General features: G+C 51.7%; 1 protein-coding gene across 1 annotated transcript; it reads left to right on the top strand.

The window, feature by feature from the left end:
- Positions 1 to 449: 449 nt before the first annotated feature.
- Positions 450 to 21,806, top strand: SLC13A5 (solute carrier family 13 member 5). Its single transcript, XM_080984169.1, has 12 exons — positions 450 to 571; positions 5,718 to 5,846; positions 6,383 to 6,519; positions 7,277 to 7,500; positions 10,532 to 10,700; positions 11,828 to 11,950; positions 12,978 to 13,190; positions 13,981 to 14,102; positions 14,523 to 14,641; positions 17,555 to 17,716; positions 18,334 to 18,471; positions 20,157 to 21,806. Exons 1-12 carry the CDS (start codon positions 464 to 466, stop codon positions 20,280 to 20,282), a joined length of 1,770 nt encoding a protein of 589 aa, XP_080840295.1. The 5' UTR covers positions 450 to 463; the 3' UTR covers positions 20,283 to 21,806.
- The last annotated feature ends 797 nt before the right edge of the window (positions 21,807 to 22,603 follow it).

Genomic DNA, 22,603 nt, shown 5'->3' with positions numbered 1-22,603 from the left:
CTTCGAGGAAGCGATTTCTTTGCGCAAGAGCGCGCCACTGGTTGTGCAACCTGAAGCGGAGGTGACCCCCAGGCCATCAGCCTCTCTGTCCTGCGGCTGCCCCCAAGCACCAGGGGGTGTCCCGCCCCCGCCTCGCTTGACTTTCCTCGCCCGATGGAAATTTTACTCTGGATGTAACTTTCCAGTTCCAGCTGTTTCCCTGGATCTGGCGAGGAAGGGGAACAAGAGGTCCAGGCGACTCCTGCGCGGCCAGGCCAGGGCACTCTGCACGCGCTCAGAGGCGTCCTGCGGCCAGGAGAGGCGACGAAGGCGACAGCGGAGGAGGAGACCGGTTCCCGGAGTGGGAAGGGGGGGGGAGAGGAGTGAGTGGGGCGGGGGCTGGCTCAGTCCCAGGTGGGCGCTGTTGCTTAAAAGGCCGGCCGGCGAGGCGAGCGCGGCGCTGTCTCTGCCTCTGCGTCTCGGGATGCCGTCGCCGCCGCTGCTCCGCTCTCTGCTCCGCTGCAAGACCCTGGTCACGCTGGCCGGCGCCCCGCTCGCTCTCCTGCCGCTGCCGCTTCTCGTGCCCACCCAGGTCAGTCAGTTCGGCCGACCGAGCAGCCAGCCAGCCTGCCTAGTGGGCAGAGCGAGGTCTCTCTCCTGGCCAAGCGAAGGGGCGCCACCCTTCCGCCAGTTCCTCTTGGGGTGGCACGTCGAGCCTCCCCGGGCAGGAGCAGTCTACCGCCCAGGACCAGCTTTTGGCCTGGCGCTGCCTCCGGCCCGGGCTGGCGCTTCTCTGCTGCTACTGCCGGGGCCAGGCATAAGCGTCGCCTCGGCGGGAGAAGCCAAGCCACGCCAGGTCCAAACGGAGCCTCTCCAGAGGCCGCGGGGATGTGCTTTTTGCAATCGCGCCTCCCGTCTCTTTCCTCGGGGGCGTCCTGGGGGTCCCTCAGCGGGCCTCTTCTGCCGACTACCAGCAGCGCCCCCTCCCCACTCGGGCTCCCTTAGCATCCTGCCTCCGACAGCGGAGGAAAGACCTGAGCCTCTCCCTCCCAGAGTGTCCAACCCCTCCGTCTCTTTGAGGGTATTGAAGACTCGGGAGGGAGGGGGAAACCTCCTCAAGAGAAGCCCCCGCCGCAAGAACATGCGAGAGAGGGAGCGGAGGGGGACTGGGTGCCTGAAGAGGGAGCTGGCAGTCACCATCACCGCCACCTATAGGAGTAAAAAGGATTCAGACAAACCCAATGGAACCTCCATGTCTAGGCAGCGTATACCTGTAAATGCTAGACACACCAGAGTTTTTTGGGGGGCTCGGTTTGTGGGCTTCCCGGAGGCACTTGGCAAACAGGACGTTTGTTGTTTAGTCGTTTAGTCGTGTCCGACTCTTCATGACCCCATGGTAGCCCTAAGCAATTTCTGTGCTGAGGGACAAACACTCTGCATATAAGCAGAGAGACATTCGATTCATTTCTGAGTACATGTTCCGGTCCGAGCACTGACCCGATTCAAATCTGTTTCTGGCTCTAATGTAAGGTTACCAGATGTCCCCGTTTCCTGGGGACAGTCCCCGGATTTACAAATCAGTCCCCATACAAAATCCTGTCTTTCCTGCTGAAGTTGAAAAGTGTCCCTGGATTCATTGAAAAAAATATTGTAACCTTACTCTAATGCTCAGTAGCAAGCGGGGATGGGGTTATGGAGAAAGAAAAAGATTTTCGGTGTGGTTTTGAAAGTGGAAATCTCAGCACCAGCCCTGAACGGAGCCCTGTCAACTGGAAGGAGGAGCGCCAGTCCCAGCTCCAGGTGGGCACCTTGAGAGGGGGCCGCCCACGCTGAGCCTCCAGCTCCGCCCCCATTGGTGGTTTTTCAACAGAGCTCAGATGGCCATCTGTCAGGGATTCTTTAGTTGAGATTCCTGCATTGCAGTGGGTGGGCCAGATGACCCTTGGGGTCCCTTCCAACTCTCCAATTCTAAGATTCTAAGGAAAGAGTTACACAGATGCATCCGGCACGCGCTTCAAGAGCTGCCCAGGAGGGTGGCAAGCTGTGTGCCCAGCGGGGAGCGGATTCTGCCTGCGTTCCCCACAATGCTCCTTGGGTCCTGTGGGGCGTTGGGCAGCCTGAACCGACCAACAATGTCTGCACAGGCAACTCTACTAAATCTCTAAATCTCGTCCATCCCATTGACAGATGCAGCTTTCGAACTGTGTCGCCAGCAGTTCCCCCAGTGCTTTCACGATTCCAATATTCTATTTATCTGCGCAAGCCCGAGAAGGTGTCCCTCCTTTCGTTTCTTCTAGACTGCAGCTGCAGTTAATTTCTAAGCCTGGTTGTATTCTTGAACTTTAAAGAAATGATTTACTCCAAGCGGGTCAGGAGGGCATTGGCTGGGGCTGGGTGGAAGGATGCAAGCTGATCCAGGATGCTGAGGGCACCAGGTGCTTCTTCAGGCAGAGCGAGGGCGTGGGAGGTCACCCTGGACATTTGGACATTTCCCCTTTGCCCATATTAGGTCGTGATGGCGGGCCTGGGAGGCGGGAGAGGGCAGGACCCAGGCACCAAAGGGTTAAAGTGGCCAGAAACATTAGGAAGGACCTCCTGACTGTCCAAGCTGCTCAACACCTACTCCGAGACTGCTTGGGAAGGTAATGGGCTCTCCTTGCTTAGAAGCTTCAGGGATGCTCTGGCAGTGTGGGTTAATATATATATATGACTCAACTATACAGCTGCAAATATTTTACATGCATTATACAAATGTGACACTAGATGGCGATGGTGAGCTAATGGCAAATTCAATATATATTTTTAAATGTTTTTTAAAAAAGCATTTTCACTGTGTGTTTTAAAAATATATATGTCCAGATTGAGCCAGAGAGATGCTTAGAACTTACAAGCTTCCTTGGTCTCCCTATCTGTACTGTACATGTCTGGCTTTTTTGTTTCTTTAAAGGTGTGCTAAAATATTGCTGTCTTGTCATGCTCGCTTCACTCCATGGCGGGACATCTGCAGTCGTTCTGGACCCCTTGACACTCTCCCTCCCAACTTTCAGATAAAAGGAAGCCCTTCTTCATGCAGTGCAGAGTTAAATTCTGAAACTCCTGCCCACAGGAGGCAGTGATGGCTACCAGCCTGGATGGCCCTAAAGAGGATTAGAAAAATTTATGGAGGAGAAGGCTATTGATGGCTGCTAGCCATGATGGCCATGCTCTGCCTTCCACAGTTGGAGGCAGCAGTGCTTCTGAATACCAGCTTCTGGGAACTACAGGAGGGGAGAGGGCTCTTGTGTTCGAATTCTGCTTGAGGGCTTCCCATTGGGGCACCTGGCTGGGTCACTGTGAGAACAGGAGGCTGGACTAGATGGGGTCCCCTGGCCTCATTCTGCAGCCAGGCACTTTTGATGTGCTTCTGGGAGGTGGATGGGCATCTCCTAAGAATTCCCTTCACTCTTCTCAAACTACAGTTCCCAGGATTCTTTGAGGGAAGCCATGTCTGTTAACAGCAGTAGAAAATCGATCTAAATGTGGAGGGTGGCTGAAGCCAAGTTACAGGGAACCAGGCAGAGGGCCTTCTCGGTAGTGGCACCCACCCTGTGGAACGTCCTCCCACCAGATATCAAAGAGGACAACAACTACCAAACTTTTAGAAGACATCTGAAGGCAGCCCTGTTTAGGGAAGCTTTTAATGTTTAATAGGTTATTGTATTTTAGTGTTTTGTTGGAAGCCACCCAGAGTGGGTGGGGTATACATAATAAATTATTATTATTATTATTATTATTATTATTATTATTATTATTTGTTATCGTACAATAAATAGACCACCTGCCCCATGCAAACAGGTCTGGACCAATGTGAAATTTGACACACACACCCCGCTTCTTTTTTTCTTTTTTAAGAGGCGTCTTGTGGGTGAGCAGGTCTGTTGGTTGCCCTGTGTTCTGGCAAACAGTCATTTTGGGCACAATCAAATGGAGAGGCAATGAGGTGTTTGCCCCAAAGATCCCCTGTTGACAGGACGTTAATTGCCCCGTCTTCCCACAGGAAAATTGACTTGACAAATTCTAGGCCATTTCAGCCTCTCATTAGCAGTTTGATCTGGCCTGTTTACGCAACATTAATCCAGAGAGTCTGGCTTGTGGTTGCCGTAATTGTGGTTTGGTGGAAATTCATTCCAATTACGGACTGTCAGAGGAGTGATTAACTCTCCTGCATTGTGGTAGTTGTAAATTTTTATGCGGGGGACTTTTTGGTTCTAGTGACACCCCTATCCTTGCTCTTGGAGTCACTGAATGAGTGTGGGTCTCTTTCCCCCTCCCTCCCTCCCACCAGCCAGTCCACTCAGCTCCTTCTCTGCCTGTGCAAATTGAATTCAGTGTGCACCTAAAGGCAGCCTCACCTAATTCTAGTTTTCTGAAACAATTCACAAACTGAAACACAGAACCCGCTTTCAACATGTGCACCTCTGAATTTTGCAATGTACCAGTTCTCCAGCCATTATATTAGGGGAAATTGTTCTGCAAAATATTAGGCACCACTGCATACCAAAATGTGTATATTTTGATATAATAACACTTAATGCTGATGAATTTTAAGGAGGACTTTTAAAAAAATGAAAATTGCAAACTGATGTGGCAGTGTGGAGAACTGAAGAGTGGAAAATGAGCTGAAATGGCAGGTTCTCCCATGCCTCCTGAATCTGCAAGGAGCCTGCTCTTTTTTGCACTGATTTCTGAATCAGGCCAGAGCCGGCGCCGCCATTAGGCAGAGTGAGGCAGTGGCCTCAGGAGGCAGATTCTAGGGAGCAGGGAGCAGGGAACAGCAACCAAATGTCAGAAGGCAGAATGTTGTGTGTGGCACAGGATCTTCTCCCCTGGATGTCAGCAATGTGGGCTCCCAGAGCACAGGGGATGAGTTAGACTCAGAGAGTGAATTAAGTGAATGAAGGACTGGCTCTGTAGATGAGATGAGAACTGACTGTCAGAGTTGAGAAAGGGCAGTTAGACCCGCCCCCCTTGCTAGGGAAGACTCTATTAGCTCTCATGGAGAGGAAGAGTTGGAAGGCAGCCAGAGTGCTGCTAGGCAATCAGCAGATAAGCAGAGGTCTGAGTCCGGGTCAAGTGAGAGTGAGGAGTGGGGTGGTCAGCTGTCCTTGATCCAGGCATCTGGATAAAATCAGATGGCATCTCCAGGTGGGATGGGGAGAAACTCCCTGCTGGAACCCCTGGAGAGCAGCTGCTGCCAATCAGTGTGGGCAATGCTGAGCTAGCTGGATCAATGTTCCTACAAACTTCAAGTCTTAGTGTCTTGGGCCTTTTGAAAAAAGAATCCCCCAACGTGTTCAGTACCACAACAGCTGTGGGCAGGCAGTTATTTGGAGAGCGGGGCTGGCAGCAAACCCAGGAACACACAGGCAAAGGTTTACGAAGACCAGCGATTTCATCAATCAAGCCTCTTCCTGGCAAATCTGGGAAACTGGAATGAATGTCCAGTTCCCAAAATGTGGGGTGCACCAGTTCAACCCATCCCAGTGTCTCCTGAGGAGGCTGAGTCTCTGGTCCAGCCATTCGGGCAAGGAGGGTTCCTGGGCCCTGAGGCATTCCTGCTTGTGTCTGCATTAGAGGAGGATGGAATAGAGGATGCTTTGAGTCTCTCCTAACCATACAATTCTACAGTTCTGTGAGTCTGTGATCATTGGGCCTGATGGAACTCTCCCTCCCTCCCTCTCTCTTTTCCCTCCTTGCAGGAGGCCAGGTGTGGCTATGTGATCATCCTCATGGCTGTGTACTGGTGCACAGAGGTGATCCCTTTGGCAGTCACCGCCCTCCTGCCTGTCATCCTGTTCCCGATGTTTGGCATCCTGGAGTCCAAAAAGGTAAGTCTCAAGGGCAGCAGAGGAGAGGCGCCCTGCAAGGAAAGTTCTAATTCTTCCTCTTCTATTGCCTGGAACCCGGAAGCTTTTTTGAGACTGAGCAAAATCCAACAACTGAGCTCAGGAAGTCAGAGGACAACAGGGAGGAAGGGCAGGAGCAGAATTAGACCTATATATACAGCCAGGTTAGCACTTGAATGGGGCAGAAGAACCAAGAGGGAGGCTGCAGACTGGATTGGGCCCTGAAAAATACAAGCTGAGCCACCGTGCAAGCAGGGGCCATCCTGGGAAGGGAAATGTACTCTGTGCATGCCCAGAGGTGACTGCAAGGACTATAGGCATTCCAGACCTCAAACAAGCCCTGATGCCAGAGTACAGAGGGTGGGTGTTGGGAGGGGGGGGGAGGGAGCCCTCCCCAGAGAGGCAGGGAGTCGGGGAAGGCAGCCAAGCCAGCCACCATGAAGCTGCACCATTTGTGACAACAGTGGCCAAAAGTGACCAAGAGTTATGCCTCCTTCATTTCCCTGCTGACTTGCCAGGTGTGCATGCAGTACCTGAAAGACACCAACATGCTCTTTGTGGGGGGCCTGATCGTGGCCGTCGCTGTGGAGCACTGGAACCTGCACAAACGGATTGCCCTGAGGGTGCTGCTGATTGTCGGGGTGAAACCTGCCCTGTAAGTGACTCCTGTCTAACGACCCCAACATCCCAAGGGAAACCAGGTGGGGCAATGGCTGAGCTTCTAATGCAGTGTGTGTGTGTGTGGGGGGGGTTATACTGGGTCAGAGCCGGAGGCTTACATGTAACACTTGTCACATGCTCAGAGGGCCTCCTTTCACAGCTGCTGCTTGGGCATGCGGACCAGTACATTGTCCCAGGAGGCACACCCTCCCATTTATCATTTATCCGTTTCACAAAATTTATACAACTCTTGATAGTTTTTTTTTCTTTTTTAAAGAAACATCAAAGTGATTTGCATAAACGTCAAAGCAATGAAATTAAAATTAAGGAAAAAATAACAGCAATAGTTTCAGGCTTTTGAGAAATTAAAATAACAATAGACTAAAAACGGATTTAAAAATTGCATTGGCTTTCTAAGCATGGCATAGGCTTCTCATGTGTGCTGCCAGATTTGTAGACCCACCTTTGAGGGTGGGGGGCAGCTTCAGCTGAGCTCTACAGGGGGGCCTATCCAGCACAAAACCCCTGCTGCAGCCAGGTTGCCCTTTCCTGGCTCTGGGGTGAAACCTGCAAGATTTTCCCCAACCTATCCACCCAACCTCAGATGTATGTGTTGTTTTTGGTGAGTGGGTGGGAGTCAAGGTATTTAAATGTCCTTTGCTTGGTCACCTGGGGCCGATCTTCGGTCACCCCAAGCGACCACCTGGCCAGCTTCCTTCTCTCCTCCCCGCCTGCCTCTGTCCTCCTTGCAGGCTGATGTTGGGCTTCATGGGGGTCACAGCCTTCCTTTCCATGTGGATCAGCAACACGGCCACCACCGCCATGATGGTTCCCATAGTCCAGGCAGTCCTGGACCAGATGAACAGCTCTGAGCAGGATCTGGCCGTCATGGAGTCTGCAGCTGCTGGGCAGCACAGCAACCCCAAGGGTGAACTGGAAGGGAAGGTGGCTGCCTTGGGGGTCTCCACAGTGCAGGGTAAGTGGGCGACAGCTGCAAGGAATCGTGGGGCGGTGGGGGCGGGGAGCAATGGTTAAAAAATAAATAAAATTTCTCAACCTCATTGTCAAGGCTTCAGGGAATCCTATGCCTCTCACGGTGGGATGCCAAGAAGTGGAAAAACAAGAAGAGTTCTTACCATGTAGTTTATTCAATATTCACAGAGAGAGACGAAGGAACGCGGTCTCTCTTAGTTAATGGCATTGCTCCCAGTAAAGTCACACTCCCTCAGTCCCTCCTATTCTACGTCACCCCAGCGCCAGCTGATCTGTATTTTCTGCCTCTGAGTTTTCTGTTCTATTACTCTCAAGACATGCCTTGTTCTGGGAGATGGGGGGTCAGGAATGCTTTCAAGAGACACTGAGTCTGTTAGCTGTCTCTCCCCTGGTGTTTCTTCTTCCTGCTGCCCCCCCCCCCAATATTTCCCAGCTCCTCCCCTCTGCAGCCTCTGAACTATGACCTTCTGCAAACCACTGTTTTAAATCTACACTGTCCTCCTCTTTTCTGGAAGGTGTAGGAAAAGGGGAGGACTGTTCCCACCATTCCTCCTCAGTCCAGCCCCTGACATTCATGTGGAATTCTCAGCATTAGATTTTTAAAAATCATTTATTTCACATGTTTATTAACCGTCGCATGGTCTAAGGCCATCAGAGGAGTGCAGAAGACTAAACTGAATTGAAATCCAGAATTGACTCCAACTCAAAAGAGCAGACCTCTTGAAAGTATGAAGATCAGAAGATCCTGCTGGATCAGACCAGTGGCCCATCTTGTCCAGCATCCTGTTCTCACAGGGGGGAAGCAGATGTCCATTATGAAAAACCTGCAAGCAGGACCTGAGCACAAGAGCACTTCCCCCCTCCCGCCATTTCCAGCAGCTGGTATTCAGAAGCATTGCTGCCTCCAACTGCGGATGCCAGAGCACAGTCACTATGGCTCATAGCAGCCTCCAGACAGCTGCTAATTGCCATTGATAGCCCTCTCCCGCATGCATCTGAAATTAGCATTATTTAGCCATGTCTATCAGTTTCAGTGGGTCTGCTGAGTAGGGCAAACACTGCCTACAGCCCGACAATTCTAAAAAGAGCAAAAGCCATGTCTGCGAGTTCTAAGCATGGTTAAAAGCATTCCCATGAATTCTAAAAACGACAGGCACTTCTGAACTGCCCCATTTCCCGCTGGAATTCAATCCCATAATAACCGGCAAATTGCAGGTTGTGCAATTCCAACTGATTGGCAGCTCTTGTGCCACAAACCTGCATCCCCTGAAGAAGGAGGTTTTTCCTGCAATAAGGGAAGTGATGGGAAAATGGCCCGGAAAGTTTGCTTTGATGCAACCGTCTCCTCCGTCAACAAATCGGAGTGAAGGCTCAGCTCAGCAGCCAACATTGTCTAATCTCTCTGCAAAGAAATCAGGATGAGCACTCTTTAAAGAGGACAAGTGGGAGCTACCTGGAGAGGCCAAGGATGGAAGGAGAGGCTACCTGTACATGAAACAGCTAGCAGTCTTGTGATGCATAGGGGCAGCTACTAGTTTTCATCTGGTTTTTTTATTATTTAAAAAATAATAGACAAATCTATTCGCCATGACAGCTGAAAGGGCCTCCGTGTCAATACCAGATACTGCAGGCAGGTAAAAGGAGACGACTTCCATGTTCACATCCCTCCTCATGACCAGGGACCTAACTCCACATTCTGCACCCATGTCAAGAGATTTTTTTTTTTTAAATGCAATCCTTAGCATAGGAGGAGCTGATTTACAGAATACTACTGATAACAGTTTTAATAAATTTTAGAAAGCCAATGCAAGTTTTAATCTGTTTTCAGCCTGTGGTTTTTGAAAGCTTTGAATGGTTATCTTGCTGATAATTTTTATTGTTTTTATCATTTTGTAAACTGCTTTGAGGCTTAAAAAACAACAACAATCGCAATCAAGCGGTGTAGTATACGTTTTATGAAATAAATAAATAATAAAATGCATATGCCAGACTTCTTCCGAGAAATACACAGCTCTCCCTCTCCTCATTTTGCCCTCTGGGGTAGATTAGGCTGAGAGGAAGAGACTAGCCCCACAAAGTCACCCAGTGAGCTTTGTGTGGCTGAGTAAGGATTCGAACTCTGTCCTCCCAGGTCCTCCTAGTCCAACACTCCCAAGTGCTGCTCTATATTGCAAGGAGAGGCTTAGCCCTTTCTTCCCCAGCCACAATCTCAATAAGAGAGTCAGCTCCTCCCATGCAGCAATCGGCAATAGGAAAAAGCTTCTCAGAGTGCCAGCAGGGACCCTTTAGTTAGCAGACTTTACTTCCTCTGTATCTTGATTTTCATCAGGTTCATGGCTGCAGAAGGGAAGGGTTAAACCTTCCCCTCCAAGTGCAAAAAAAACCAAAAAAACAAAACCCCAAGGATTTTTTTTCTTTCATGCCCGTAATGTGAACCACACAATTAACAGTAACTCTCTGTAGTTTTCTCTTCCAGAGGCAGCTGGGCAGCTGGTTAGCTGCTGTCTGGAGGCTGTTAAAAGCCCTAGTGGCTGTGCTCTGCCTCTGCAGTTGGAGGCGGCAATGCTTGTGAATGCCAATTGCTGAAAGCCACAGGAAAAGAGAGGGCTTGAATCCCAATAGGGGCAACTGGTTGGCCATTGTGAGAACAGGTTGCTGGACTAGATGGGCCTCCTTGGGTCTGATGCAGCAGGGCTCTCCATATGTTCTTATGCTGAACCAGGTGGGTCTCTCCTGAGCCAGTACAGCGCACCACTTGCACCTTGAGGGCTCACTCTGGTCTCTTTCTCCCACCCACCTGGTGTTGCATTGCAATCAAAGGCCAAATCAGCTTTGTCTCCTTCCAGTGAGGCTGCATTTTAATGTTGTATTTTAATCTTGTTTTTTAAGTTGTATTTCAATCAATTGTTTTCATATCTGGTGTTAGCCGCCCTGAGCCCGGTCTTGGCTGGTGAGGGCAGGGTATAAATTATTATTATTATTATTATTATTATTATTATTATTATTATTATTAGTTGCGGGCAACGGGCACTTGCCAGACAGCTCCAAGAAGGGCGAGAGGGAGACCAAGAAGAGGATCAACAAAGGGATGACCCTCTGTGTCTGCTATGCTGCCAGCATCGGAGGGACAGCAACCCTGACCGGGACGGGGCCAAACCTGGTCCTCAAAGGTCAGATGAACCAGTAAGTTTCTGCCGCACCCACAAGATGACACTCAGCAAAGGCTGGACTCTGCTGTGCAGCTCTTTTATTGAAACCAAAACGGTGTGGCGTGGTTTTTTCTCTTCTTGGGGTCATTGGGCTGAAAGGGGGCCTGTGTTTCGTTCAGCCCTCTTGGTCACTTGTTGTGTTACTCCTAAACAATCCAAGCTGGGGTTCTCCCGGAACAGCCCTCCCCCACCCTGTTCCTGATGACCTCCACATTGCTCTCCCTATCGATCTATTCTTCCTTGGTCAGACACCACCAGGATTTTTGTGTCCAGGTTAAAGGCTGGATCTAGACACATCAAGAAATCATTTTAGGGAAACGCGTTGTAAACTGCACAATGGGAAATTGTGTTGGCAAAAGGCGAGGCTCCGCAGCGCCATCTAGTGACACGGTGTTATAACGCATATAAAACACTTTTTCTTTGCTCGTGTAGCTGAGTCCTAAGAAGGATATTGGCAAGCTGGAAGGTGTGTAGGGAGGGCAGCCAGAATGATCCAGGGTCTGGAAACTAAACCTTACAAGGAAAGGTGGAGGGAGCTGGAATTGTTTATCCTGGAGAAGAGGAGACTGAGCGGGGATATGAGAGCCGTCTTCAGATATCTGAAGGGCTGCCACTTGGATTCATAGAGTTCTTTGAATCATAGTTGGAAGGGGCCTAAGAGTCTTCTAGTCCAACCCGCTGCAATGCAGGAATATTTCACCCAACGTGGGGCTCGAACCAACGACCCTAGGATCCAGAGTTTCATGTTCTACCATTCAGAGCCACACAGATGGAGCAGGCTTGTTTTCTGCTGCTCCAGAGGGGAGGATCCAAAACAACAAATTCAATTGACAAAAACGGAGATTCCAACTCAAAATTAGGAAGAACTTTCTGAGGATAACAACTGGATCAGGCTCCTTGGAAGCTAGTGGCCTCTCCTTCAATGGAAGTTTTGAAAGAGAGGTTGGATCTATCAGGCATCCTTTAGTTGTGATTCCTGCCTTGCTGGGCAGGGGGTCAGACTAGATGGCCCTTAGGGGAACCCCTTCTGCTCTACACTTCTACTATTCTGTGATTCTAGGCTTTTCAACCATTTCCTCCTCCTCCTCCTCCTCCTCCCAGGTTGTTCCCTGAGAACGGCGACATCTTGAACTTTGCCTCCTGGTTTGGCTTTGCCTTCCCGAACATGCTCCTGATGCTGACGCTCGCCTGGTTCTGGCTCCAGGTCTCCTTCATGGGCTTCAAGTAAGGACGCTGCACCTTTGGGTGGGCTGGTGGATAAGGTGGCCCTGCTTTGTCCGGGGCTGGGGCACCTGTGGCAGCCCTCAGCCATCCAGATCTTCCTGGACTCCTTGTCCCTGACCTCTGGCCTGGCTGGCTGCTTCTGGGCCTTGCTGGGAATCCAGCAAACAGAAAACCATCAGAAGAGCCCTGCTGGATCAGGCCTATGACCCATCTTGTCCAGCATCCTGTGGCCAACCAGATGCCCCAATGGGAAACTGGCAGAAAGAACCTGAGCACATGAATCCTCTCCCCACTGGTGGTTTCCTGCAACTCGTAAATTCATGGAGGAGAGGGAAATTGAAGGCTATTAGCCATAGTAGCTAAAAGCCTTCAGCTGCTTTTCACCCTAAAGGGGCCTCATTGCGTAAACATAAAAACACACTCCCATCAATGCGCTTTCCCCATTGCGCCTCTCTGAAGGGCCAGTAGTGGTGTAGAGGTTAGAGGGCCAACTAAGGTGGGAGAGACTAGGGTTCAAATCCGCCCCCCACTTGGCCATGAAACTCACTGTGGGCCAGTCACTGTCTCTCAGTTTAACCTACCTTGCAAGGGTGTCGTGAGAGTGGCAGGGAAGAGCCATGTAAGCCGCCTAGAGCTCATTGGAGAAACAAGTACATTTCCCGGATCGTGGCTGCTCTGCCACGCCACCTGCGGCTTTGCTTTGACCACGACTTGCGCCAGCCCAGCTTGCCTCTCTCCGGGAGCCTCCAGCACCTCTCGTGAATGCCTGTTCCTGGTGTTTCTGCATTCAGATCTTTCTCCCCCTCTGGGTGTCCTGTTGAGCTCACAGCCAGCCCGCCACAGACAACAAACACAAATGTGCCGAGTTCCCAAGTTGCGCCTGGTGCCCAGTTGTGGGACCCTCTCCTCCCCTCCCTCCCTCCTTGCTGAGTCCCCCAGGTTGCAACCCAAAAGGTCAGTCTGCTAGAGTGGTTACCTGGAAGTCTACTTGGCCCCCTGCCTTGACCACCCTGCTCTTTCTCTCCAGCTTCCGGAAGACCTGGGGCTGTGGGACCCAGAGGACGGAAAAGGAGCAGGCCGCCTTGCGGGTGCTGAAAGAGGAGCACCGGAAACTGGGGCCCATCTCCTTTGCAGAGTTCAACGTGCTGCTGGCCTTCACCCTCCTCATCCTCCTCTGGTTCACCAGGGACCCTGGATTCATCCCTGGTTGGGCCACCATCCTCTTCAACAAGGACAAGGAGTGCGTGGGCTTTGTTCTTCCTCTTGCTAGCCATTTTGCAGACCAGTGATGCTATCTGTGTGGTGTTTTGTATTTGGGGTGGGGTGGGGTTCCCCGATAGCACCAGGCTTAGGGCATTCAGGATTGCTTGCAGCGAAGAGTCTCCTCCTCCTTGTGCCAGACTGTTCCAGGTTCGAATCCCTGCTTGGCTGGGAGACTCTGGGAGCAGCCTGGAAGAAATCTTGCTTGTGCAGGAAATTTAGGAGGTTAAATGGGAGAATCTGAGCACCTTGGAGGAACCCAAGAAGAGCCCTGTTGGATTAGGCCAATGGTCCATTTAGTCTGGCTTCCTGTCCTCACAGTGGCCAGGTACCCCTAAAAGCCTAGGGATTGAGATAGGCTGCACCTGCACCTGGAGGTTCCATCAGAACCTTTTTCTGTGCCATGCATAATTTCACAAACTGCTATCATGTTGCCTCTTACTCGCTTTATCTCTAAACTAAAAAGTCCCAGCTGTTCTTCATAAGGGAGCTGCTCCATCCCTTTGATCCTTTGGGTTGCCCTTTTCCAACTCTGCAATATCCTTTCTGAAAGGACTCCTGGGAGAGGCCCAGCGAGGGATGCAGCAAGGAGGGTGTTCATATTTCTCCTGGGAGCTCATGTTCCCTCCGGGGTGTGTGTGGGGGTGTGTGTGCTGCTGGCTGGAGGTTTGAGGCATTCAACTGGCTGACCTGTTGCTTTTGGGACTGAGCAAGGGGAATGGGACACTGCTGCCACCTCCTCATTCTTCATCTTCCCAAACGTGTCCCAGGTATGTGACGGATGCCACTGTGGCCATCTTCGTGGCCTTTCTCCTGTTCATCCTTCCTGCCACCAGGCCCAGGTGTGGCTTCTGCAGTCATAGCAGCTGCGACCTAGAAGAGGCGGAGGAAGGTAAAGGAAGGCGGAGACCCCCGCAGGGCCTTTGAGGAGGCTGGTCAAAAGAGACAGTCCAGGAGGGGCGTGCTGGGTTCTGCCAGTATTTCATAGCATTGTAGGGTTGGAAGGGACCCCCAAAGGTCATCCAGTCCAACCCCCTGCAATGCAGGACTCCCAGCTGAAGAATCCCTGGCAGGTGGCCATTCAACTTCTGCTTAAAAACCTCCCAGGGAGTAGAGTCAGCTACCTTCTTCCCCTATTCAACAGCTCCTACCCTATAAAGTTATTCTGATCTCTGTGTGACCCTTGCCATGGCATCCAGCCTGCTGGCAGCCTCCTGCTGGTGCCAGCTGCGTGGTAGGTGGGTGGGTGTCCTCACTGGCCCCTGCTTTGCCTCCCCCCTCACACCCAACTTCTCTTGGACTCTCTCCGCAGCTATGAAGGAGCCCTTCTTCCCTGCCCCATTGCTGAACTGGAAGGTGGTCCAGCATAAGATGCCATGGAGCATCGTGCTGCTTCTCGGAGGAGGCTTCGCCCTGGCCAATGGGAGCGACGTAAGTCCTTGGTGGTGGCAGGAGGGGGAGCTGGCTGGTCGTGGGCATCAGAGAGCTCTGCCAAACCTGGACCTTTGCCACCCAACTTTGGAGGCATGCGTTTCACGTGTGGCTCCCTCCACAGTGGCAGTGTCGTTGAATATGTCTCTCTCTGTGTAAATAAAGGCTGTGGGACAGCCAAAGGGTGCCTCTAGCCACACGCAGAGTGCACTGCCCTTTCCTAGTATGTGAGCTCCTGTAATGTCGGGAATTGTGGGAGGGAGCAGGGCCTATGATCCTCCAGGCAAGTCTTGCGTGTGGCCTCTCTCATTTTTGGAAAACGTATTCCGTTCAAAAGCTTGAGCAGGAAGGGAAAGGGAAATCCTTCCAAACGATTTACTTATCTCCCTGTCCTCATTTAATCCCCGCAAGAGGTAGGCTAGGCTAAGGGGCAGCTCACCCAGTGAACTCCACGGCCGAGCGGAGGGGATTTGAACCCAGGGCTCTCCCAGGTCCTAGTCCAATGCTCTAACCACTACAGCTCTAAGGTGGCTGTAGTGAGGCCTCCTCCTGTGTGCTTAAGCCATGGGGAGTGGGGAATTTGAGGGGCCTCTGCCTGAGCTGAGCCTGAGCCCCACTGCAGTAGCCGATCCCCAGTCTCCCTGGCAACACTAGGAGCATGCCAGGGCTGGCTGTTCTCCAGCTCAGAGGCCACCGTCAATTGCGCCAAGCGAACCGCAGCGCTGGTGGGGCAGGCTGTGCCCCATGGCAGAGAATGGTGCAGTAGGTTGCAGGCCTGTCCTTCCCCCTGTTTCATCCAGGGCTCTTGGAAGCGTTTCCCGTGATGTTGTCGTTTTCCTGGCTTTGGGGTGATGGGGGGGGAATGTACCCTCCACGATGCCACTTGGCACCAGAGCCCCCTCCTGCCACTGCCAGCTGCATTCTAGTGTCCCCAGGAGAAGGGAGGACTTGACCTAGTTTCAACTTGCTCGGAAATGGCTGCAGATTCTCTCCCTGGTCATACTGAGCACCACTCCAAATGATAGGTTTAAATGCAAAAAAACCTCCACCCCGCCAGCCATTCAGCAACCCGTCCGGAACAAGCCTCCCTTGTCCTCCCCAGAAGAATTTGGCCTGAGCCAAGCCCTGCCGGGCTCAGACAAAGAGGGTGCTGTGCGCTGCCCAACCTGCTGGCCTCATCCATGCATTGGAAAAGAGGCCTCTTCAGCAGCAGCAGAACAGCAGCATGCAGGACTTGGCCCTGCTAAGCTGGTTCCTGCTCTAATCCTTAGAACCAAATAACTGGCCAGCCAGAGGCCTGGGCAGGCCAGGTCATCCTCTTATATACCTGCTGGGATTGACAAGGCATCCGCCCCTCACCTGAATCTCATAGCTCTCCTGTAGCTGCCTCTGATTAGTTAGCATTTAACTCTTGGGGGAAATAATTAGCATCACACGTCATGTGCATGGAAGTTGCCGAACCAATTAACCAACTAGAAGGATTTACTGTTAATAGCACCAGTTTTCCTATAACTTGATATTGCTGGATTTTGATGAACTGCAAAAGCATTTTTAGTTTGCTTTCTGTTGCCACCCTGGAACTTTTATTTATTAGCGCCACTTGCTTTTGTACGATTCCTTGCAAATGAAGGGGGGATCGGGAACTGGACCCCCATTTCTAATGTGGGGAGGGGCCCCAATTCGGTAAGACACTCTCTAGCTCAAGAGGAGACCTGCATGGATCCCTCCCCTGGGATGAGGCTCCTCTGTGCATTGCCGGAGCTGTCTGAAGACAGGAAATGCTTCTGAATTGCAGTTGCTGGAAGCTGCAGGAGAGAAGAGATTTGCTCTTGTGTTCAAATCTTTATTGTGGGCTTCCTTTTAAGGCACCTGATTGCCCCCTGTGAGAACAGGATGCTGGACCAAATGGGCCACTAGCCTAACTCAGCAGGGCTTTTCTTATGGAGGTTTGTTGTGAGAGCAGAACCTCCATGCCCAGGGATAGTCTACCTCTGAATGCCACATCATGGGGAACAACAACTGGAGAGTGCTTATCTGCTTGGGTCCTGCTTGCTGGTTTCCCATAACTGGTATCTGGTTGGGCACTGTGAGAACAGGATACTGGGCTAGATGGGCCACTGGCCTGATCCAGCAGGAGTCTTAAGCATTTTGTGGGTTTTGCAAAGCCCTACATGGGCCCCAAAGGGTTAAGGACACCCCCTCCCTCAGTGGTTGGGCAAATACAATAGATTGTCAGAGATCACAGCGGTGGTCTCCGCCCTCCCAATATTGTCATGGACTGGCTGGATACAGGGGAGTGGTGGGAGGCTCCAGCTGGGAAACCTCTAAGGGAACCCCCAGGGGAAGAAGGAACAGATGGTGTTGGGATGCCGAGGAGCGTCAGAGGGAGAAGAGGAAGCAGACTGGGAGGAGGAGGTGTTGGAAGCAGAAGAGGCAACAGGGTTTGGTGAGCAGGAAGAGGCTGTGGCAGAAAGCAGTCCGGACTCAGAGGCAGAAGAGGAGGCTGGAGAGGAGGAGGGCCAAGAGGCAGAGATGAATCAAGCTGCTGAAGAAGCCAGGGAGTCTCCCCCTCCTGCTGCGACCAGCTCCCCTCCCCACTGGTCTCCTAGAACACACGGAGACATGAAAAGAGCAGAGCAGAGATTGGTTGTGTGCAGGTGCAGTCTAAGACTACTTGGGAAGTCAGGGAGAGGAGGAGACTTAGAAGGTGGTGGGAGGCAGGGGCCTTCAGCTCTCCCAACTCCCTTGCTGGAGCAGGACCTACTGGGAAGAGCTACTGGGATCTGCTTTGGTTTCTTGAATACAAAGTTACCGTAACTTCACTGACACCATGTTTTGTTTTGATCGCTGACCAACGTTTGACTTCAGCACCGGACAATATTCTCTTTCTCTGCTCCTGCCCCACAACTCCAGGCTTCAGGGCTTTCCAAATGGCTGGGTGACCAGATGACCCCTCTGCACAGCGTCCCCCCCTGGGCCATCGCCATCATCCTCTCCCTAGTCATCGCCATCTTCACCGAATGCACCAGCAACGTGGCCACCGCAACCCTCTTCCTGCCAGTCTTCGCCTCCTTGGTAAGGGAGCTTTCTTCCTTACTGATTTTTATTCCTCATTGACAACCCTCAACCCAGCTTGTAAGGATTAAAACAAGGGAAACCAAGGCGGAATGGAGGCCAGCCAGGGTTCCAGCAAGGTTCACATTTAGGCCAAGCTGAATAAGTTTTGAGGACTAGGACCTAGATTAGGACTGTTACTATCTCAAGTATCCATGCCAAGTATCAGGCGACAGGTCTCTGCCCTGCAAGCATACAGTTGTTTGTCCGGCAAATTTGATTAGAAAGCCTGGAAAAGAGGAGATAGGAGAGCCATCTTCAAATATCACCTGGAGGATGGAGCAGACTTGTTTTCTGCTGCTCCAGAGGGGAGGACCCAATCCAACGGATTCAAATGACTCGAAAGGAGATTCCGACTAAACTCTAGGAATGACTTTCTGATGCAAAGAGCTGTTTGATGGTGGAAAGGACTCTCTCAGGAGTTGGTGGGTTTTCCTTCTTGGGAGGTTTTCAAGCAGAGGTTGAAGGACCACCTGTCAGGGGTGATTTAGTTGTGACTCCTGCATTGAGGGCAGTTTTGACGAGATGACGCCGGGGTCCCTTCCAGCTCCATGATTCTCTGCTCTCTTTCTCTCCAGTCGCAGTCCATCGAGGTCAACCCCCTCTACATCATGATTCCCTGCACCCTCAGCGCCTCGTTTGCCTTCATGCTACCCGTGGCCACCCCTCCCAATGCCATAGTATTCTCCTACGGACACCTCCGCGTCTCAGACATGGTAAGGGGGCAGCTTTGCTTTTGCTCAGGCCTCCCCCAGCCTCCCCAAAGGCTGCTCTCTGTGGGTGCTGCTAAGAAGCCAAACCTCTAGATCAGTGGTTCTCAAAGTGGGAGGTACCACTCCCCTGGGTGACGGGGGTTCCCTGGGGGGGGGGAGTTTTCATTTGATTTTGAACAAATCATGGAATTGTAGAGTTAGAAGGGACCTCCAAGGGCCATCTAGTCCAACCCCCTGCGGTCATCTCCGCTGCTTGGCTTAGTCTCCCAGATTTCTTTTTGTGTGTGTGTGTGCAAGGAAAGGAAATATCTAGGCCATTTGTACAATTGATTGCTACTGTTTTGAATTTATTATCTTCCTTAGTGGGTTACACAAACCGTTATTCTGAATAATGCTTTCTGTAGGGTAGGGGGCACTGGGGAGGTGTTTATACTTTATACTTTATTGTCACTTGTACAATTTGTATACAGTGAGATTACACGAGTACCTCCCACTCAGCTCTCTTAGTCTTAAATGTGAAGTATTGAGAGCTCAGAGCCGCAGCGTATTAACGCGCCACCATCTTTTCCATGGAAAAGTTTCAATGGAACCAAGTGGGTGATGTCCCTCCCCCCCAAAAAAGGTTAGGAAACCACTTCTCTATATGTTTTGGACTACAACTCTCATCAGCCCTTGCAGCCAGCACACCATATTAGAATAAATAATACTTGCCCACTGGGGTTGATAGGAACTGTAGCCCAAAACATTTGGGTTGGGAAAGGCTGCTTTAAGGGACGCTAATGTCGCCTGTCGATTGTGACGAATCTTAAAACAGCTGCTGTGGGGCTCAGCTTAAGGCTGAGCAGGCAAGAAGGCCTTGGCTGTCTTGTGGCCGGCATGGAGGAATCCCAGTGGGCCTGACCAAGATGACACAACTGAGTGCATTGACTGATCCAACTGTTTTTGAACTACAATACCCATCACCCTTACCACTGGTCCTGCTAGCTAGGGATGATGGGGGTTGTAGTCCAACAACAGCTGGAGACCCAAGTTTGGGACACTCTGCTCTAAAGGGTACCAGCCATGATGGTTTTGCTCAGAGCTTCTGAATACCAGTTGCTGGAAACTGCAGGAGGGGAGACAGCTCTTGCCCTCAGGTCCCGCTTGTGGACTTCCTGTCTGGTTGGCCACTGTGAGAACAAGATGCTGGCCTAGGTGGGCCATTGGCCTGATCCAGAAGGTTCTTCTTATGGAACTCGTTCCCTCAAGAGGCAGTGATGGCCACCAGATAGGACGGTTTGGAAAGAGGATTGGGCAGGTTCATGGAGGAGAGGGCTCTTGATGGTTACCAACCATGATTGCTATGTTCTGCCTCCCTGGTCAGAGGCAGCAATGCTTATGGAACCAGAAGGGCCATTGGCCTCATCCGGTGGGCTCATCTTAGGCTCTTAGGGGCCTCTTTCCTAACTGTTCACCGAGTTCTTCAAAACATCCGGGCCACGTGAAGGGGGGAGAGCACACAGTTTGCACACTGTGTTCCTGGACAAGGAGATCTCTCTGGGTAAGGGGTGGTTCCCTCCTGACCAGGACAGGTCATGCTCTGATGGCAGCGTCTCCTCCTTGCCTCCCTCCCACAAAAGTCTTCTACTGCCTGAACTTGACCCATGAGACACCTGCCTCCTCCTTCTCTTCTCTTCTCTCCCTCCCAGGCCAAGACGGGCATCGTAATGAACGTCATCGGTGTCTTCTGCATCACCCTGGCCATAAACAGCTGGGGCCGCGCCATGTTCCACTTGGACACCTTTCCTTCGTGGGCCAACGCCACCGGGAAGTGAGGGCCGGGTCAGCCAAAGAGGACCTTGGCACGTGGGCTTCCTCACCTCCTCAGTCGCCTGGGCCCTGGAACTTTCCCTCCAGCGCTGGCCCTTTGGAGTCCACGGGTGTGTTTTGGCTTGAGGCTAGAGACTGTTTGAAACCTGCCTCAACTGCTGCCTCTGCTGCTTCCTGAAGGGACCCTGAGGAGGACGAGGGACCCCCGCGGGAGGGGCGTCTTCTCCTGGGACCAACCGTCCGAATGGAATACGGGTCATTTGTTTTTAAGAGAAGAAAAGGACTGTAAAATAGGACAAGGAAGAAGTTGCTGCTGCTGCTGCTGCCACTTTTCATAGAATCATAGAATTGTGGAGTCGGAAGGGATCCCCAAAGGTCATTTAGCCCAACCCCCTGCAACGCAGGAGTTGCAAGTAAAACATTCTCCTTTGACTGAGGGAGTGGGGAGGTCAGAGGCTTGGCAAGACTCACAGCCGCTGAGGGAGAGCCTAGGGACTCCCACAGGCCATGGGAACCAGGATCTGCCTCCTTCCTCCCTCCCTCCCTCCCTCCTGCCTGCAGGTTAACCATTGAAAAAAGAAAGAGACACATGGAACAAATACTTGACCCAGAGTCCAGCTGGGCAGGAGGCCCCATTCAGGTGGACACAAAGCACATAGGAAGCTGCCTTATACAGAGCCAAACCATTGGCCCATCTAGCTCAGTATTGTCGACACTGGTTGGCAGCAGCGGCTCACCAGGGTTCTAGGCAAGGATCTCTCCCATCCTTACCTGGAGACGCTGCAGGAGTTTGAACCTAGAACCTTCTGCATGCAAGGCTGATATTGTGCCACTGAGCAAAGGCCCAGAGCTTCCCCAGATGGGACCTTGAAACATAGGAGCCAACTCCTAGGGGCTGAGGTCTCTTCACCCTCCCCCAATAAAATATCTGAGGGGGCAGGGACCCCCAAAGTTGATGGGCATTGCCATTCAAATGGTGTGTGTTCACCATGCCATGTGATCGATTATGAAGGGCGGGGCTTACCTCCTCCCCACCCATATTTTATTCAAGTTGGCCCTCTTGCCTTAGAGTGTCTTGTGGAAATGACCCCTTTGCAGGCTCTAAGCCGGGAAGGTGGAGTGGCCACTGGGGTGGACGTGGGCAGGGAAGAGGGGTGGGGTGGGAGGAAAGGCAGAACAGCCAGATTCTAATACAGGTAGCCCTAATATATTTAATGTTGTTATTTAATTGCCTTAAAATATTAATAAAGCACCACTTGTGTTTTGTAAATTTTAAATAAACTGCTTGTTAATTCACCCCGATGCCTTGGATTGCAAGAGAGTCAGTGGTGCATACAGCAGTTAGGGTGTCGGACTAAGACCTAGGAGAGACCAGGGTTCAAATCCCCCACTCAGCTGACCTTGGGCCACCCACTGCCTCTCAGCCCAACCTTCCTTGCAGGGTTTTTGTGAGGATAAAACAGGGCAGGGAAAATCTGTGCTGCCACCTTGAGCTCCTTGGAGGAAAGGTGGGGTGTAAATGCAACAAACAAACACCCACAAATCAGAAAGGACCTCTGTGCTCCTCCAGATACCGTTGTCAGGCTGCCAACTCCCATCAGCCTCAGCAGCCAGCAGGACCAATCGTCTGGGCTGAGGTGTGTGTGTGTGTGTGCGCACTGCCCTGCAAACAACATCTGAAGGGGTCACACACGGGTTCCCCCTCAGGCCTGGTGATGCTATACTGTAGTAGGAGAAGAAGAAGAAGAGTTTGGATTTGATACCCCGCTTTATCACTACCCGAAGGAGTCTCAAAGAGGCTAACATTCTCCTTTCCCTTCCTCCCCCACAACAAACACTCTGTGAGGTGAGTGAGGCTGAGAGACTTCAGAGAAGTGTGACTAGCCCAAGGTCACCCAGCAGCTGCATGTGGAGGAGCAGAGACGCGAACCCAGTTCACCAGATTACGAGTCCACCGCTCTTAACCACTACACCACACTGGCTCCTACTACTACACTAAGCACCAAGTGACTGAATCTTGCTCTAGAGAGTTTGCAGTCTCAATGGGGATGATCAGGAGGAGAGGGACTGGGGCCATTGAGGATCGAGGGCAAAGGGCATCTGGCAGGGGGTCTGCAGGGGCCTTCGTGACGTTGCCATGGATCCACATCTTCCTTCCTTACGTCTCCTTACTCCCTGTGAAAATGGGGGGTGGGGTGGGACTTTTGCTTGAGCCTGCAGGGCGGGTGGGGTTTTTCTGACATAACTCTTGTGTGGTGTCTAGTGTCTGAGATGATTGATAAAGACTAAATATTATTTGTATTGTTATTGTTCATGGTGTTACCTC

This window comes from Podarcis pityusensis (genome assembly GCF_964106645.2).
Source record: "Podarcis pityusensis genome assembly, chromosome: 15".
NCBI lineage: Eukaryota > Metazoa > Chordata > Lepidosauria > Squamata > Lacertidae > Podarcis > Podarcis pityusensis.
The sequence above is the reverse complement of the archived record's forward strand: the minus strand, read 5'-3'. Positions and strand labels throughout refer to the sequence as shown.

Excerpts from the sequence above, each read along its gene's own strand:
- SLC13A5 (XM_080984169.1), top strand. The coding sequence starts at position 464 with ATGCCGTCGCCGCCGCTGCTCCGCTCTCTGCTCCGCTGCAAGACCCTG. Across the intron at positions 10,701-11,827 it reads CTCAAAGGTCAGATGAACCA|GTTGTTCCCTGAGAACGGCG; the intron begins GTAAGTTTCTGC and ends TCCTCCTCCCAG. Across the intron at positions 14,642-17,554 it reads CCCTGGCCAATGGGAGCGAC|GCTTCAGGGCTTTCCAAATG; the intron begins GTAAGTCCTTGG and ends CCACAACTCCAG.